Here is a 20,066-nt window from a genome sequence, read left to right on the forward strand (position 1 = left end):
CTATTGTTTTCACATTCTGGGCTACTTAAAAGAAAACATGCACAGTAATATTGGTAAATGTATTGATGTCATTTTTAACAACTTCTTCTATCACTTGAATTATTAAGGATAATGAATGAGATGAAGACAACAAGTATTACTGAAAGCTTTTTAAATACTCAGACTTGCATGACAAGTTTTTAATTTAAACCTTTCCCACTCCCTTAATCCAATTTAGGACTTCACGATGCTACAGCATATCCTTGCATCGTTAGGGAGGAAGCAATCATTTTTCATACTACTTATTTAGAAAATAAACAAATCAAAACAAGAAATACATATAATCACAAAATGCAAACTCTCAGGTAAATAACTTCAGATGGAACAGCTACAAATCTATTCTTAAATAATTTAGTAGCAAACATAACTTGAAAGTAGGTTAACCTTTGACCCAAGTGGAAACACTGAACAACGCAAAATGAAAACATAATATGCAGTTTTAACTGGTTTATAAATATACACTAATTTTCTGAAATTTAGGTTGAAAGACTACAGTTACTTTTTAGTATTAAATGGCAAACATTTAAAATGTTTAAAAATGATTGTCTTGAAAAACAACCAAAAAAAACTACTACAAAAACAATTCTTAAAAAAAGTTAAGTATTTTGAGACCATACATTTTCATTTTAAAATAATATTTCAGTCATAAGAACGTTCAAACAAATATAAAGCAGAAATTTACTTGAGAGTAATGTGTTTAACTCAGCAAGGTGTTATAGAGCAGGCTGTCTGATGTCAACATGAACATTTTTCAGCATAGACATTTTACAGTTTGAAGATAATTCACAGCTTATTTAACCACTGCATAAATCGGATTCCAAGGCAAGCAGGACAAACATTAAGTAAAATTACAATTTGGAAAGACCAATTTCGTGACATTAATTTTCTAATACTAGTTACTGCCATAAAGTTTGAATTATGCTTTGAAGAAAGTATATTATCTGATCCAATGTATAGCACAATGGCACATTTATGTCAAATATATTTCAAATGGATTGAAACACAAGCATTGCAATAAAACAAGATCAAAAAGCATAAGGAAAGCAAAGTCAGAAAATGCTAAGTTTCTGGTCTTAGTCTGCCTGTTAATTTCAATGTAAATCAATTTTTTTCATTTTAAATCCTTAAAAGTCTTACTCCCAGGTTCTCACGTAAAATATTGCAGCATAGAAGCAAAATAATTATACAGTAGAACCATAAGAATCTAAAATAGTTCAGCAACTAATGGTTTCTGTGGTCTGTGAGGACATACATATATAAAAATATATCGTCAATACCACTTAAAGTATGCTATGTTTTTTTTTTAAATATATTTATATTTTAAACAGCTGATGCAATATAATTCTGCATAAATATTATTATGCAGCATATTTTGATTAGTAAAATTGTATTTTATTTAACAATCTTTCTTTTTCTGTTTTTGACGTTAATAACAATTAAGCGAACACAATAACCAAGTACTGTAGCTGTTGGTTGATATTAAATTGGGCCCGCACACTAGATGACATTCATTTTTACCTAATCAGATGTGTTAGCAGTTATACTATACCGCTAAAAAAGCTATGAAATCTGTTGTTTACAGCACCCATGTAGTGCATCAGTGTATTTTTTACGGTTGTTGCATCAATATCAAATTCATCTGATGTTTATAAACTCTTCCTCCCAGTCACTTCAGTCATGAAATCACTTCCGATCATTCTATTCAGTGACATCAATAACTATGAAGCATTACACTTCCCGACAATGCAGCTTTTCACGATATAAGATTTGTACATTACTACCAGCTTTAATCGTGTTTGCAGACGTACCTTGAAGCTCTGTCAATCATAGGAGCAGCAAGTCAAGACAGTAACACCTATGAGCGAAAACTAAAATAACCAAAACGCATACACTAGGCTAGTTATCATTTATATACACGCGATTTATATACAACTGTAATTATTTTTATGACCATGTACATCCAACCACCGTATAATCCTGCCGTTTACCTATTTCAGATACCCTCCTTGCCAGAGGCGTGCAATCCCTTACGCAGCATAGTTAAAGAAGAAATAATTTTATATAAATCGCCTATGATATATTTTTCCGTACAGGCGAACGACTTCCTCTGAAAAATCAGACAAATAACTCGTAACTGTCAAAATAATGGTTAAATGAAACACTGCAGTTACAAACAGAATTTCGTATTAGCCCATTTAACAAATATTTGAAATAGCAAAAACAAACACTTTTAAAGAATATAACAGAGAAATATGTATTTTCAAAACCCAAAGGCTGATAAACATATCCAGAAAATCCATTCAAAAATCATAAAAGAATCTTAAAAACGCACACTTACCTTTGATATTTTTGCATCCCATTTGGAAACAAAATCACGACGTTCATAACAACGAAATAACGAAGTTTATTATTATTATGGTTGATTTTGCGTGTTAACAGAGGTCTCTTTCCTCAGAAATGTCTCCAGCCAGGGCCAAAGCAGAGACACAGAGAGAGGAGAGGGTTGTGTTGCTAAGAAGAAGCAGGGAGACAGAGAGAAAAGAAGGGCTTTCTGGATTTTCTCCGTAATAAAAATATCTAAGCCCTTATTTCCCCATTTTTACCTTTCCCACTGAATCCCTGGAAGGTTAAAGGTGATGAAACGGCGGGTTTGAGCTGGTTAAAATAAGGTTCTGTCCCTTTAAAAATAAAAATAAAAAGCGTCCCCATCAGCTGCTGGCTGCTGGCTCTCTCCCTGGGCTTGTTGGGATAGAAAGATGGAGCTTTACACAGCGCCTGCGCCGCAGACAGAGGCCTGGAGGACAAGGAGGTGTCCCAGCATGCACGGCGAGGGGCGAACGGAAGTTGAGGTGAAATCAACGGAAGAAAGGGAAAAGGCTAGTTCGTGAGGTGGAAGGTGAAAGGTCATCCTCGTTTTTCTTCCAATGAAAGCAGGAATAATATCCAACTGCAGCCGCGCCACTTTCGGTGGAGAGAGAGTGAGAGACAGGGACAGGGAGATATAAAGATAAAGAAATAAAGGTAAGTTTTTTAATCTGCTTTAGTAGTGCATTTGAGGCAGTTTTAGTGGGAGTAGGTTAAAGTCGGCCTTTTTAACCGACAAGTAATTTTTGTAATGTTACGATCCGTTACCTGCATTTTTCATCACATGACGGGTGTCAACATCGGGCAATATATTTTTTTACACTCTACTTCTCATTGCATCTAATGGCTTGTACTGTTTACTGTAGAGTTATAAGTGCAGTCAAGCCTATGCAGATTATTTTATTGCCAATGCTGTGAATTATGATGTGTTTTTATTCCATTATTGACATCATCTGTTTTATTTTTAACTGTATGAACTATGAAGAAATTCTATCCGCATTTGAAAAATCATTGAAAGAAAATGTTTTGCTTTGTAATGGGACATTTTACAAAAGTGCATATAGCAGCAGTGGATTTGCCTACTATTTATTGCCTAAGAGAGCAGAAGAGACGTGAAAAGTCTGTGGGATGAAATTAGTTAGGACAGTTATTATGTTTTAGTCCTTTCTCAAAGTTTCATTTGTAACAGACGTGACTTGATAAAACATGAGGTGCCGGGCAGAGAGATCTTGTCAATTTCTTATATTTACCACTGAGTATTTTCATTATTTGTCTTGAATAAACTGCTCAAACTCCGACAATAATAAGTCACAGTTCGGATTTGTTATAAGATTGACAATTTTAGGAACGAAATTCCGCTTTATGAAATTAAAGATTTATGAGTAGTTTTTCTAGGAATATGGTACAATTATATACCAGACACATGACTAAAAGTGTTTGGACACAGATCACATGTAGTTTGACGCGTGAGTCACTGTCGTGTACTGGAGAGAGGACGCTGAGTCCAGGAACAGTTAGGGTATGTATTCAAACGAGAGCTACCCCTTCAGTATACACTGACAGAAAACAAGCAGTGGCCGAATTAGAGTATTCCCCGCATCAACCGTGTTACGCGGCAGGACTGCGAATTTGCGGTTGCCTCGACGACGGACAAGCAATCCTCGACAGATGTGTCGACCGCGTTTCGGCGTGCAGCACAGTTGGGAAGAGTATCACAGGGTCTCAAATCTCACTACATTTTTTCCTAGAAAACATTATGCTTAAAAATATGTACAATTTAAGTAGCTGTAAACATATGTAAATACGCAGAATGCAGAGGAAAGGGACATGTGAAAATGATAATCATGTTTCACATACCGGTCGCACCACATCAGGTAATGGCTATCGCAATATTCTGTGATGTGTTTTGTAAGCACTTTTAACATCTTTTGGTTATTGACGAATCCTCTCAAGAAAATGTGTTAGCGTCTGGCAACCCTTTGGAGTACTGGAGTAAGGTTAAGAATATTTATACTGCATTTTTAATGTTTTATTGTGGAAATGTGACATATAGGAAACTTGGGACTACATTGTTGAAAGGTAATCTGATGCAAGCTTCAGTTTCTGATATTCCCGTTGACTTTTTTTCTGTTAAAAAACGGTCCATACACATTTATGTTGGAAATTGTGCATAACACGTCTTCAGCAGACTTGCATTTAGTTTTAGTAGTGGCATAATGTATGTTATGGGTACAAGGCATTATCATCTACATGTATCCATATAGCACATTTTAATATACAAAAGTAGCTGAAAGTGTCCTAAAATATTAATAGCTAAATCAAGTTGCAAAAATAAAATAAAAAATAAACAATAGTTATTTATAACGATACAACGTCTTAATGTCCAGCTTAACTACAAACACTGGTCACATGGTCAGGGAGGACATGAAAACAACAATTTAGAAAATGTTTGCACCATGTAACATTCAAGGGCTGTACAAGCACTGTGGCCTTCAATAGACTGAGTTCAGTAGGTAGGTTTTAGAACCTTCTCAATCCTGGACATGATAAACATATATACACACACATTTCCTTTTATACATAGTAATAATTTGCAATTGCCTGTAAACATAACCAAAAAAAAATTTGGAAATAATTTATTGAGCATGTCTGGCTGTAGTAATTTTCATGAAATGGGACTTTCAAAGCTATTCAGTTATGGAAAATGTTATGGAATGACAGAAGTGAAAGGCAAACTTTATTATAGTGACTGACTGTTATGGATGTCAGATGAATGTGGCACTCTGATGGTAAATTATAGGGTGATCAGATATTCAAAGTCGCAAACTGGAACACTTGTGTAGCGTGTATGCCCAGGTATATAGCCTATAGGCCCACCCTCATTTGTTCAATGAATGCTTTATCTGATCATCATTAATGAGTAATCAGGGGAAAAAAAACACCTGTCACAAATGAATAATATGATTCCACATTGTGTTTGAATTGGAAACAAATACAGTGGAACCTCGGTTCATGACCATAATTTGTTCCAAAACTCTGGTTGTAAACCGATTTGGCTGTGAACTGAAGTAATTTCACCCATAGGATTGTATGTAAATACAATTAATCTGTTCCAGACCATACAAACTGTATGTAAATATATTTTTTAAATATTTTTAAGCACACATATAGTTATACTATAGAATGCACAGTGTAATAATAATAAACTAAATGTAAAAACACTGAATAACACTGAGAAAACTAACAGTTTAATGAGTTTTAAGCACAGGGAAAAAAATGAACATTTCATGAAAATCCGTAATTTAATAAACCACCAAGAAAAGTAACATTGCAATAATGCACGCTACGAACCGATCGTTGTAAACAGAAGTGAAGTGGAGGTTAAAATCCAACAGAAAAAAGTCTTCATTAAATACAACAAGGTTAAAACAATGCTCGGATCTGTCTCTTTAAAAGCAAGCCTTTTGCGTCCAGCCGTCTCTCTCTCCCACACACACGCGCGCGCGCAAGAGAGAGAGAGAGAGGGTGTGTGTGTTTTTGTGTGTCTCTTGTGCGGGTATGTCTCTCTCGTGCACCAGTCTCTGTGTGTGTGTGTGTGTGTCTCTCTCTCTCTCTCGCGCGTGTGTGTGTGTGTGTGTGTGTCTCTCGCGTGTGTCTGTGTGTGTCTCGCGTGTGTCTGTGTGTGTCTCTCGTGTGTGTGTGTGTGTCTGTCTCTCTCGCGCGCATGTCTGTGTGTGTCTGTCTGTCTCACTTGCGCGCGTGTGTTTCTCTCTCTTGCTGCATAGGGAGAGACTGAACACGTGCGGAAATCATCTGCGCACAAACCGAAAGGGAAACTGGCTTGTTCGTATACCGAGTCTGTGGTCATGAACAAATGCAAAAGTTTGGCGAACTTTTTGGTCGTAAACTGATTTGTACGTGTTCCAAAACGTTCATGAACCGAGGTTCCATTGTAAATGGCAGTTCTATTTTTGTCAGCTTCTTGGTTATTCTTGTGACACCAACTTAACACAAGTTCTTAATCATGCTTTCCCTGTTGGGGTTTTCATTGTGTTGTTATAAGTATATTACATCCAGCTGGGGTATGAGGGAGTCCCCCTTGAAGTTTTGTACATCCTGTTCTAAATATATAGTGGACATGTTTGTTTCAGCAGAGCACTATTTTATTAGATATGCAGCCTGTTAAAACGGAAAATTTTGTTGTTCATTTGTTTATCGAGACCTGTAACCTGAAATCGAGACTGTCCCTGTCACCTGAATGTCTGGCCACCATAGTAAATTATAGTGGCAGTGAAATAGTAAATCATTATGATCTGCAGGTAATGAGCTCTGAGTCTTGTTTAGTATAAGGTAAATAGCACTATCTAAATGCTTATTTGCTTTGTGCTCAAATGCTTACATGGAAAATTTGACTTTATACATATCTAGGGAATTCTTTTTTCTTATTGATTTCATTTTATACTTTTAAGGATTAAAACATAAGGACGAGTTAATTGCATTAAGTGTTTTCAGGGACCGCAACAAGCTACCCCAACACATGCATTCTGCTCATTTTTCATTAACTTGTATTAGCATCTTATACCCACAGGAAAATATGGTAATGCTTTGGGGCTCTTTTGCTACCAGTGATCTAGGAGCTTGTGTCAGTGGCATAATGAATTTCATTCAATACCAAAACATTTTAGCCAAAAATCTAGTTGCCTCTGCCAGAAGGCTAAAACTGGGCCATGGTGAGGTCTTCCAAATCAACAAAGAAACGGTTGCAGTAGCACAAAATCAAGATTTTGCAATGGCCATCTCTGTCTTCAGACTAGAACCAATTGAAAAATCTGCGGTGTGAGTGGAAGAGGGCAGTTCACAGGAGAAAACTCAAGGATCTCAGCTGGAGATTTTCTGCATGGAAAAGTGGTCCAGGATCCCTCTACAAGTCTCCAACCTCGTTACTGTCTACAGAAAGAGACTGAGTGCTGCTGTTCTCACCAGGGAAGGCCCCACCAAATACTGAAATGCGGTGTCTGCATTTTTATGAAAATTTGTGTTACTAAAGGATTTTATTTGACAATAAAAGCATGAGGCTTACCTATTTGTCTAAGCCCAAAATACTACTTGTTGCATGGGTGGTTCTTTTAGATATTAATTTTAGTTCCATTTCATGAAGGGTGGCAATAATTCTGGAGTTGACTATACATTTAAAGAAATTTTAAAATCAGTCCTAAAGGGCACAGGTAGTCAATGCAATGATGCTAAGATTGGTGATATATGTTCACATTTTCTCGTTTTAGTTAAAGTTCTTGCTGCTGTGTTTTGGACAAATTGTTGCTGGCGTGTTTGTGTATATAATGTATATACAGTGCTATGTAAATGTTTGGGCATCCCTCTGAGGTTGCATGATGATTTGCTCTGTATTCAGAGCATTATCCCAATACCTAATGACAGTCAAGGTGCCGTTGTCTAGCCTTTAGAGGTCTGTGCGCCCATCCATGGATATGAAACCGACCATCACTGACCCACCACCAAACCGGTCATGCTGAACAATGTTACAGTTAGTATAACATTCTTACCGGTTTCTCCAGACCTTTTCATGTCGGTAAAATTTGCTCAGGGTGAACCTACTCTCATCTGTGAAAAGCACAGGGTGCCAGGGTTGGACCTTCCGCGAGGGGCCCTGTCCACCTTTCCTAGAGTAACTGCCTGTCTCCTGGAATCTCCTCCATGCCCTTGACACTGTGCTGGGAGACACCGCAAACCTGACACTGGCATATATTGGTGTGCCATCATGGAGAAGTTGGACTACCTGTGCAACCCCTGTAGGGTCCGGGTATTGCCTCATGCTACCAGTAGTGACATTGACCGTAGCCAAATGCAAAACTAGTAAAAAAAAAAACAGTCAGAAAAGATGAGGACGGAAAAATGGCAGAGGCCTCCACCTGTTAAACCATTGCTGTTTTGGGGGTCGTCTCAGATAGATATATATTTGGGGGCCCTCCTGCTCTGTCCTTTAAGCCAGCTGCTGCTGCCGTGCTGCACGATCTGCATGTCTTGCTGCGCGACGATCATTTAAATGCCTGTACAGCATCTGTTCTTTTGTCTCACTTCCTTGTCTCGCGGGACTTCAAAGTGTCTCTCCGAGATGATCACGTCTCGAAGATTTTTTTACATAATAGAAATATATAATATTGCCACAACTGATAATAATTATATACTTTAGTTTATATAGCCTTTTATTTAGATGTATCTCTCTGAAATTCCTTGTTTTTAAAAGTAATATAAAATGTGAATAAAAGAAGAACATTACAGTCAATCCATGTTGTTGTTTGCCCTGGCCTGGACCTTGAGTTTTTTTGTGTTGGAAAATCACTGTGTTTTCATTGTTTTAGTTGGTTTGGATGTATCCAGGTTTCATATCCAGTTGCAAATTGCTTCTTAAATACAGCATCTTTCTGTTCAAATTCTTTAGCTCAAGTAACATTAAAAATACAGTGAATACAGTGTAACATTAAATACAGTGATGCTTCATTTCAAGATACAACATCCTGAATAGCCAATATATTTATACCTTAGTTATCCTTAATTGTTAATGAAAAATTGATTCAGCTATCCGACAACTAATCCCAATACTGTCTGCTATCCCATGCACCATCATTATTTTATTCTCCATTAAGACTTCACCTTTAGGTTAAAAACATCTTCTGCACCGTTCAGTGACAGCCTGTACTTCATAAAGTTTTCTCTCCTACATAAGCTATTTCATCCTGCCATGCACTGGCACTGTACAAACATTGTTCCTATTATCTACAGTACTGTGCAAAAGTCTTAGACACTTGTGACATAGTGGGAATGCTTTTAAAAACAATGTCTTGAATACATTTTATTAATGACAAAACTTCCTAGGTAGTGTAGCAAACAGATATAAACAATCTAAATCAATATTTGATGTGACTACCCTTTTCCATCAAAACCAAGACAGTTCCAAGTAGTATTGTAGACTTTAGGGACTTTCAAGACTAGACTTATTTTGGAACAATTAAATGGATAGGACTGCCGAGCTTTGTTGTGTTGCCTGGCCTGTTCTCGTCTAGACTGTTCTACTGAAACAGCAACAACTCCCTTAGGTACACCCACTTGCATGGAGTTTTTGCAGGTGCCTGGGTTTGTTTTTTTTTTTAATACCTCTTGCGTAACTTGCTACAATACACTACCAAATGTCTTACTTGTTACTTTGCAAGTAATTCCATGTTGGCTGTTGGTTCGTATTTAGTAAAGAAGACAAATGAGGACCTGTAAGATGTTTGTCATTCTGATGTCCTTCTCCTCTTATGCAGTTTTGTATCTGGATGATTCCCCAACCCCACACACACCCCCCCCCCCATAACAAACCCCTTTTTCTGTCCAGATTTGATCCAGTTTAATAATAATTTTGAATTAATTTTAATTGACTTGCTCTTGAAGACTCGAAGCCCTTAATTGTTTCTATTTCCTTAATTAGTAGCCAAACAATAATGAGATACAAAATAAACCAAATCATTGCCAACACTGTCGATCATACAGTCTGAAAATAAAAAAAAGTAAAGGTCTCAGAAATGCTGATCTGTTCAGGTCCCCAAAACATTTTAACAGTGCTCTTAGAAAAGACAAAATCAGCAATTTCGGAAATGTAAGCTGTTGTACAATGAGAACAGCAATAAACCATGGAATTAAAGAATGGGTTTAATTAACAACAAGAATCAGAGTCTAATTAATTAAGTAACTGGTTGGAGTTTGAGGCCCTAACTTAGTTGGTCTTCTGTTGGTTCACTCACTTTGCATTTCATTTCTATTTGGATGCCATTTAAGTAAAGAAATAAATTTAGAGGAACGATGAAGAAATTCAGGGGAAAAAATCTTAAAAAAACAAGTCAACTAAAATGAATTCAAAAGAAGTTAATTAGCAGCAAAAAGGTCACTAATTAAGAAAAAGGTTAGAATGAAAACTTGCAGCCACTGGGACCCTCCAGGACCAGAGTTGGAGACCCCTGTTCTAGACAATGTTCAGAAATCATTTAAGAAGGCTAACAGAATGTTACGTTATATAGCATAATGTGTAGAGTACAAGTCTTAGGAGGTTATACTCAAGCTTTATAATGCACTGGTAAAGTCTCATCTGGAGTACTCTGTGCATATTTGGTCTCCAGGCTACAAAAAGCCATAGAAGTGCTAGAAGAAGTCCAGAGAAGAGCAACTTGACTGTTTCCAGGACTGTAAGGTATGAGTTGTTAAGAAAAATTAAAACAGCCTTTTCAGTTTAAGCAAAAGGAGATTAACAGGTGTCATGTTAGAAATGTTCAAAATTATGACGGAGTTAGTACTTTGGAACTAGACTGTTACTTTATAATTAATACAACAAGATAATGGGGACACAGCTGGAAACTTGTTAAGGGTAAATTTTGCACAAACGTTGGGAGGTATTTGCTTACGCAAAAAAACATAGATACATGGAATAAGTTACTGAGTAGCGTGTTAGATTGTAGAACTTTAGTGACCTTTAAGACCAGACATGATGCTATTTTGGCATACAGTGGAGCCTCGGTTCACGAATGTCTCGGTACACATACAACTCGGTTCACGACCAAAAAGTTCTCCAAACTTTTGCCTCGGTTCACGACCACACACTCGGTATACGAACAAGCCAGTTTCCCTTTCGGTTTGTGCGCGCCAATGATTTCCGCACATGTTGCATTGTTCTCAGTCAGATGTGCCTGCCTGTGCGTGCCTGCCTGCACGTGCGTGCCTGCCGATTACTGTATTTAAGCACATATTGAGCCGCTCCCTGTTCATTGTTCTCAGTCAGGCGTGGGTGCTTTACCTGTGATATCTTTGTGCTCTACAGTATTTCGTGGGCTTTTGCAGTTAACCATGGCTTCTAAGCAAGTGAAGAGTGGTGAGAAGAAATTTTTGAAGAAAATTGAAATCGAAGTAAAGAAAGAAGTTATTAAAAAGTTTGAGCGTGGCGTTCGTGTTACTGATCTTGCCGCCGAGTACAAGAAGTCAAAATCTATGATTTCGACTATTCTAAAGCAGAAAGAATCTATTAAAGCAGCTGATGTTGCAAAAGGCGTTACAGCGTTAACCAGGCAGAGGCCTCAAGTGCTGGAAGAGGTGGAAAAACTGTTGCTAGTGTGGCTGAACAAGAAGCAACTTGCAGGGGATAGCGTAAGTGAGGCGATGTTATGCAAGAAAGCCAGGAAGATTCATGGCGATTTGCTGCAAAACTATCCTTCTACAAGTGCTGAAAGTGAGGAATTTAAAGCCAGTAGAGGATGGTTTGAAAAGTTTCGCAAAAGTGGCATTTATAGTGTGGTAAGGCATGGAGAGGCTGCTAGTTCCGACGCTGAAGCTGCGAAAGAATTCGTGAAAATTATCACAAAATTAGTGGAGGATGAAGGCTACATCCCGCAACAAGTCTTCAACTGTGACGAGACTGGATTGTTCTGGAAGAGGACCTACATTACCCAGGAGGAGAAGGCTATGCCCGGCCATAAACCAATGAAGGACAGGTTAACCGTTTTGCTGTGTGCTAACGCTAGTGGCGAGATAAAAGTCAAGCCGCTACTCGTTTACCAATTTGAGAACCCTCGTGCTTTCAAGCAGCACAATGTAAACAAAGCCAGACTGCCTGTGATGTGGAGGGCAAACACGAAGGGGTGGGTCACAAGGACCTTGTTTTTGGAATGGCTGCATGAGGCTTTTGCTCCCGCCGTGAAGCGATATCTCGAAGAGAATAACCTGCCTAAAAAATGCCTTCTTCTGATGGACAATGCACCGGCACACCTTCCAAATTTGGTTGACGATATGGTCGAGGAGTACGAATTTATTAAAGTCGTGTTCCTCCCCCCCCAACACGACTCCTCTTCTGCAGCCCATGGACAAGCAGGTTATTTCAAATTTCAAGAAACTCTACACTAAAGGACTATTCACCAGGTGTTTCAATGTGACCGAGGAGACCGTCTTTGACCCTGAAAGAGTTCTGGAAGAACCATTTTAATATCGTTCATTGCATCTGCCTCATTGATAAAGCCTGGGAAGACGTCACACACCGCACATTGATCTCGGCCTGGAAGAAATGTTGGCCTGAATGCGTTCCTGAACAGGTTTTAGAAAGCTTTGAGCCTCCTGTTGTGGATGAGATTGTGTCCATGGGCAAGAGCATGGGTCTTGAAGTGGACAATGAGGACATTGAGGAGCTGGTCCTGGATCACAAGGAGGAGCTGACGACGGAGGAACTCGCTGCACTCCAGCAGGAGCAGCTTAGGTTGCTCACCGAGGAGCAGTCCTCTGGGGAAGAAGAGGAAAGGACGGTTATAAAAAGTGATACGATAAAAGCCATCATAGAAAAATGGAACAAGTGCCAGGATTTTTTTGAAAAGAGCCACCCTGACAAAGCGGTTACGAACAGAGTGATAAACATGATGAACGACAATGTCATTTCACATTTCCAAAAAATTTTAATGCGTAGGAAAAGGCAAGTCACATTAGACATCTATTTCACCAAGTGTGATCCACCAGCTAAACAGCTAAAAACACCAGAAACCCAAAAAATCACAACAGAGAAGACACCTGAAGGAAAACATCCCTCCATCGCAGAGCCGGACTCTCCTTCAAAACTGTAACCTCCTCTGCACCCATTTCCTCCTCACTTCATGCCAGAACTCGACTCATGCAAGGTTAGTTTTCTTGGTGGTTTATACAATAGTTTTTGTATTATGGATTTTTCAAAAGTTAATTTTTCAGTTCGTAGCATGATTTGTTGCAGTGTTACTTTTCTCTTTTTTCAAATGTTCGCTTTTTTCCCTGTGCTTAAAACTCATTTTAAAAAAAGTGTTTACAGCGATCGGGCTGTAAGGCTATTCGCATAAACTCCTGCAATGTTATTTTTTTAGTTGCTTGTGGTTGGTTTTTAAATTAAAGTTCGGATTTGTTCAAATGTTTCTCTCTGTTGAGAGCGTCACGCGTGTTGCTGACAGAGGGGAAGGGTGTCTGCTACAGAGGGAGAGAGCGCGAGCGAGCCAGCTCGTGTAGCTGATCAGGGAGCCTGGGTGTTTTGTGTCAGTGTTATTCAATGTTTTTACATTAGTTTACTATTACACTGTGCATTCTATGGTGTAATTAACTATATTTGTGCTTAATCATTACATATACTTACATATATATTTACATACAGTTCGTACGGTCTGGAACGGATTAATTGTATTTACATACAATCTTATGGGGGAAATTGCTTCGGTTCACGACCAACTCGGTTTACGACCTGAGTTTTGAAACGAATTATGGTCGTGAACCGAGGTTCCACTGTATTTTAAATGGATCAAACTGGAAACCTTTTTTAGGCTGAATGGCCTGTTCTGGTCCAAATTCTTCTAATGTTCTAACGACATCTGATGTAGGTCTTGTGATTATGCTCAGGTTAACTGATCAGCTGATCAGGTTAACTTCAGTGGGCTGACGTGATCAACAGCAATTTTGAATTTCAGAAGGCAACTTTGCCTGTACCAGAATACTTTGTAACACACACGAGCATTGTGTTCACATGTAGTTTGAAATGTGGAAAACACCTAAGGATAATATTTACCACTCCAAGCCAATGCAAGTACCATTATAAAGGCTATGAAGGGGGTGCATGGTAACAAGATTGTCATTTATGGCCCACACCACACAGCTTTCTGTGAATGACGTGTATTGTAACAGCGCAGCATTTTGACTATATTTGTGATTGGCAGAAAGATAGTTATTTAAAAAACGTTTACAATTAGTAAATCTTGTTTCAAAAACCATGTATGCCTTTTTATGTACACAAAAATGTTTTTATTGTACATTGCTACAATTGAAAGAGTAAGTTTTTCCTAAACAGAAAAAGGTTAGGATGGATGATGAAGAGACATGCTCTTGATATGTACGTTGAGGTTCTGAAAAGAACGCATACATCTTAGAATACAGGCCAACCGTAATAGAGGTGAGTGAAAACCAGATGTAAATAGCCTAGGGCATTCTTTACAGCATTCTTATATTCAGTTAAACACAAGTTAAATTATTAGATATTAAATTATTGGCTAGAATTCTTATATTGATGCCGGCCCAGATATTTAATTTTTATTTTTCTTCATAAGACTTTTTTCTAACATAAAACAATATCACATTTAAAAAAAAAAAAAATGTTTAGTAAAATTTCATTTTCATTGTATGTGGGTTTTATTGTGGGGTTTTTATTTTAATCAGAGAGATATGTCTTAGGGTGTGCCCTGGTCCATTCATCATATTCTTTTCAATTAAAGTTTCACCTTTGTTGCGATGGCTTTGCCTGTATTTAGATACAGATACAGTATGTAAACACCATTATCTTTAGCAATTTCTAAGTTACTGCTGTTACTGTCACACAGATGATCTTTTGCTTATAAGACGCTAGTCACAATTAAGGCTTGCAACCTTTAAAGGGGAAACTCCAACAACAGTCCATTGCAGTATCTATCTAGTCACTGCAATAAAGCATATTTTCATGTTTTTTTTTTTTATACAAGACTTTCTCTTTTATTTAAAATGCGCACATTGGGTTAACTGGATGCTCTAAACTGGCTGGGTATAAACAAATGTAAATTTAACAACCTGCTTTCTAGTTATGATCAAATTTAATGATGTATGTTTGTTGTTTGATGATGTGTTTCTTTGATGTATTTTCTAAATAATTTTGTAAAAGAAATCCTAATTGTAAGTTTTCTGATAAGTTTGACTCCTGTGTTTACATTTACACTAGTGATACTAAAGATGTACTGCAGCCAGTATTGTATCTGCCATTGATGTATGTATTTCTTTAAAGCCAAGAGTAAACATACAAAGTTAATTGTAAGGCCAAAAGGGATCTATACAAAAATGTGCAATTAAGGGCAGGAGTACTGTGTGTGTGTGTGTGTGTGTATATGTGTATATATATATATATATATATATATATATATATATATATATATATATATATATATATATATATATATATATATATATATATATACATATATACACAGTGGAACTTTGGGTCACGAACGTCTCGGAACACATACAAATTACGTTACGACCAAAAGGTTTGGCAAACTTTTGCATCTGTTCACAACCACACATTCGGGTGATGAACAAGCCAGTTTCCCTTCCAGTTCATATGCACCGATGATTTCTGCACGTGTTCAGTCTCTCCCTGTGCATTCGCAGTGAACTCTTGTGCTCTATTTCATTTCCCTTCCAGTTCATATGCACAGGTGATTTACGCACGTGTTCAGTCTCTCCCTGTACAATACATTGCTCTCAGTCAGACGTGCATCGCGCAGAGGGACTTTACTTCAAAACTGTAATCTCCTCTCCGCCCAGCTTCCTTCATGCCAAAACTCGACTCATGCAAGGTTAGTTTTCTTAGTTGTTTATGGTTAGTTTGTGTATAAATTAAGGATTTTTCAAATGTTCATTTTTTTCCCTGTGCTTAAAACTCATTAAAAAAGTGTTTACATTGAGCGGTAGTGTGAACTCTTGCAATGTTCGTTTTCTCTGTTCAAGGTTTTCTCAGTGTTATTCAATGTTTTTACATTTAGTTTACTATTACTGTACATTGTGCATTCTATGGTATAATTAACTATTTTTGTGCTTAAGAATCTTTAAAAATATATATATATTTACATACAGTTTGTACGGTTTGGAACGGATTAATTGTATTTACATACAATCCTTTGGAGGAAATTACTTCGGATCACAACAAAATTGGGTTGCGACCAGTGTTTTGGAACGAATTACGGTTGTGACCTGAGGTTCCACTGTATATACCAAATATAATGTAAGCTAATTGTCCCTAATATGGCTTTCACATTTAATAAAATTTAACAAAAAACTATTACCTAAAAAAGTTAGATTTGTTTTAAACATGTTTTAACACCAGTAGATATTCCCCAAATAAATGCAGATCACATTATGGTTAAAGTGTCCATAAACATCTCTATTTTGGGATATTTGAAACAAACTTTTTATGGTAACATTTTACTAGAAAGTGCTTATAAAGTAAATGATTTCTCCCTTTCTCTACTAAATAATAAATAGGTGGTAAAGACCTGACCTTGCCCATTGTAAATTTACTACAAAATCACCCCATTCAAACAACCAAAACACAGATGTAAACTAGGAGCTTATTGGTAATGATGAATCTTTGAAACTAATCCCCTAGTCATCTGCCTGTTTCTGTTTTTGAAAAACATATACAAAAATCTTAAATGATTTTAAATATCAGGTGAGTCCCAATATATGTTAAGATTTTTAAAAATGTATGAAAAGGGCTCCTTTGTGTTTTCTGTATTTTCCTGCTTTTAATGTAATTCATGCATTTTATTTTTTAGGTACACAAACAATCTGACTATGAGCAAAAGGAAGTCAAAAGATGGCAGTTTGTCAATTGGAGAGTGCATTTCATTGGTTAGTAATTTCTGCTGAAAGCTTTACATTTAATTGGGCAGAGCGGGTGTTGTCTATTGTTTTCTTTTTAGCTGAATAGTGAGAAATTGGCTAAAATGCATTTTTACTTTTCGCAACAAAACATTTTGAAATCCTTACTTCGATTTATGTGAATTTTACTATTTTAATCGGGTAATATCAATATGAAATGAAAAATGTTTTCAAGTATGAAAGTTCATTTTTATACTGATGATTTAAAGTGTGTTTTATATACAAGTTATATTTATGTGTGTTTATATAATATACAGTAAAACCTGCTAATGTGACCAACTGGTCAAGGTGGCCACTTTTCCTTTGTACCTTCAGAAACAGGTTGTTTTATATGGCAAAATGTTTGTATAAAGGAGTACAAATGCCTCACCGCGTAGTAAATATCAGGGGGGTTCAAAGGGCGACCTCAATATAGAAAAAAAGTTTAAATTTCACCACAAAAATAACAGAAACTACGAGTATTAAAGTAATACCGCTCAAATGCAATATAACCAAATTAATGAGTTTGTATAAAATATCAAATTGATCTACATATTGAATTGCCTTAAGAAGTGGTCAACTTAAAAGTCGGTCGCCTTAAAAGGCGGGTCAGCCTAGTATATAATATTATATATATAATATATATAATAAATATGTATAGTGAGCAAAATAAGTATTACAAAGAAATGAACAGTCCTTAATTTTTATAGTTGTTTCACTTTAATGGAGAGAGAGATAAAATATCATCCAAAAATCCAGAAAAAAACACATTATATAAAAGTTATAAACTGATTTGCATGTCATTGAGAGACAAAAGTATTTGATCCCCTACAACCCAGCCAGAATTCTGGCTACCACAGATTGGCTGTGTGCCCGTATGGCACACAAATTACAATCAATGAATGAATTACAGATACTCCTGATCTCAACTTATGTGCATAAAGCACAAGGCTGGAATGGTCTACAAGACCATCGGCAACAAGCTTGGTGAGAAGGTGACAACTGTTGCTGAGAGCCGGAATTCTGTGTAATTAAGGTTAACAACTCGGGGTGATATTTAATATTCTGCTTTATATTTTTATGACTGAATAGCTGTTGAAACAGTATTCTGCTGCCATTTAGTGAATGAAACAACATACTGCAAAAAATCATGAGTATCTCTAGGCGTTTTTGCCACTGTAGTTTAAACAATCGCTATTAATGAGTGTGGTGGAGCTTTCGACCAAAACAGGTCCAGGTTTATTGTTGAAATTGTGAATTGGTCATTAGACGTTTACATGAATAATGAAACTTATACACATGGCACCATAAAACCAAACTGTCCTGTGTAATGCTGCAGCGGGGTGCATTCTGGACGTTGCAAAAAAGCAACAATGATTGCAGTCAAGTAGAATGACAAAAAAGACTTTATTCCCTATAACCACAATGCAGCAAATGTTCCTATCAGGAAACTGTTGAAATCAGTAAGCCTTAGTAGACCATTTTTATAGCAACACATGTGAATCAGGCACTGACATCCTACTCTCTCAGGTGCGCAAAGAAACACACTTCTACAATTCTGATTACAACGCCTGACAGTGTGTTGGTGGCTGTTATCAAACATCTCGCACAAAGGACATAAAGTAAATTTGTGTCAGTACGGCAGTAAACACTATACTTGTCTTTCCTATTGTATTTTTGTTGACATTTTAGTATTTGCATATTTCTGTTATACATAACAACAATTTTTATTGTTGTAAAAAAATTTATTTTTGACTTGTTATTCGCTAATGTGGCTACAATGCATCTTCGGCATAAGATTACATTGTTTTTAGCACAGAACAGTGTGCTATAAAATAGAATCTGCTAATGACCAGGGAACTTGAAAATAAGGTGGCACTCCACACTGCCTTAAAGAAAGTAATGACAAAGATGAACATAAACAGAAAGCTCTCACTTCTATGTTTTAAAGCTATACAAGCATCATGGCTGGCCAATCTCCCGCAGTATTAACAGGACTTCACTGTCTGATTTTGAAATGAGATTTCAGGCTTTAAGACACGCACATTCTTGTTTTGCTCATGTCCAATAAAGTCACTATGCTAAAGTTATTTATAACTGTGAAAATGTTTGTCAATCTATGGTAATTTGGGAATGCAAAGTAATTGTTCTGCCAGAAGACTTGGCTGTTTGCTGTGCCATACACTATTGTTTTAAAAAACTTCTTAACTCATTTCATAGAAAGTGTGACATGAAACGTCAATATATATCGTAAAATGAAAACGAAAACAAATAGAAAGAAAGACAACAGCACATAAAGAAAACAGGTGTTTGTTCAATTTTTCAGCTGTGAGGCTCCGATGAGTGATGAGCCAAAAGGACATGCAGAAGTAAAAGCTGTGCCTCTTACTTATAGTTGCGATGACAGAAAAATATGGGACAGTCTCTTACAATTATCAAATGAATTCTGCAAATGGCTGTGCAATGCACTTACAATAAAAGTCAAAAACTCCTTATCTTTTCACTGTAACTCACCAATGTTTAATATTTTAAGTTCAGTAGTTATAGTGATTGAACACTCTACTGTGCAAATGAACATTTTGATACAATAGTTGTGTGTTTCGTGCAAAAGAAATAATGTGTTTGTACTGTGTTTATTATTTCTTTGTGTATCGTACAGTGTAAGATTGGTAAGAAACAAGTACTGCATGAATAAAACATATTTATAATTAAACCTCAGGAATTACAAATAGTACAATGTAAAAAAAAACATGCAAAATACTTTAAGGTATATCTAAACAGTAAAAATTCTAGTACAATTAATGGTTAAAATTATGTAAAAAAATAAATGAATGTATATTTACATTTATGTAGTACTGCAGCTGCCAATATCAGCTGTTTTAATGTGTAAGAATATTTTATGAACAATTGTTGTATTTCCATAGGCTCACAATAATTTGGATTAAAACACAGACGTCCCATAAATATGTATCTCTCTTTCTGTTACAATAAAAAATCCTGGGACGAGGCAAGACCATTTAGCCTGGGATGAGACGTGACTTTTTCAGAGAGATACTTTCATGTCCTGCGAGAAAAGACTTTTTGCCAAGCATGCCGGAAATAAAACACAAAGAGTAGATAACAAAGTAGAACGTGGTAAAGAATTCAAAAACGTTGGCGCAATTCACATGTAGAGCAGGTTAAGA

At 36.7% G+C, this 20,066-nt stretch overlaps 2 protein-coding genes across 6 annotated transcripts in view; one reads left to right on the forward strand and one right to left on the reverse strand.

The window, feature by feature from the left end:
* The window catches only part of LOC120531702 (methyl-CpG-binding domain protein 5-like), a 229,368-nt gene extending 226,591 nt beyond the window's left edge, over positions 1–2,777 (reverse strand). For all 5 annotated transcript variants that reach the window (XM_039757354.1, XM_039757353.1, XM_039757352.1 and 2 more), the window contains exon 1: positions 2,378–2,777. The gene's annotated coding sequence lies outside the window, so the exon portion shown is untranslated. The remainder of the gene's footprint in view (positions 1–2,377) is intronic.
* Positions 2,778–2,899: 122 nt separating this feature from the next.
* orc4 (origin recognition complex, subunit 4) overlaps positions 2,900–20,066 on the forward strand; it is a 40,436-nt gene continuing 23,269 nt past the window's right edge. The window contains exons 1-2 of the mRNA XM_039757355.1: positions 2,900–3,060; positions 16,797–16,872. Coding sequence (XP_039613289.1) covers positions 16,816–16,872 — 57 coding nt within the window. The 5' untranslated portion in view covers positions 2,900–3,060; positions 16,797–16,815. The remainder of the gene's footprint in view (positions 3,061–16,796; positions 16,873–20,066) is intronic.

This window comes from Polypterus senegalus, chromosome 6 (genome assembly GCF_016835505.1).
Source record: "Polypterus senegalus isolate Bchr_013 chromosome 6, ASM1683550v1, whole genome shotgun sequence".
NCBI lineage: Eukaryota > Metazoa > Chordata > Cladistia > Polypteriformes > Polypteridae > Polypterus > Polypterus senegalus.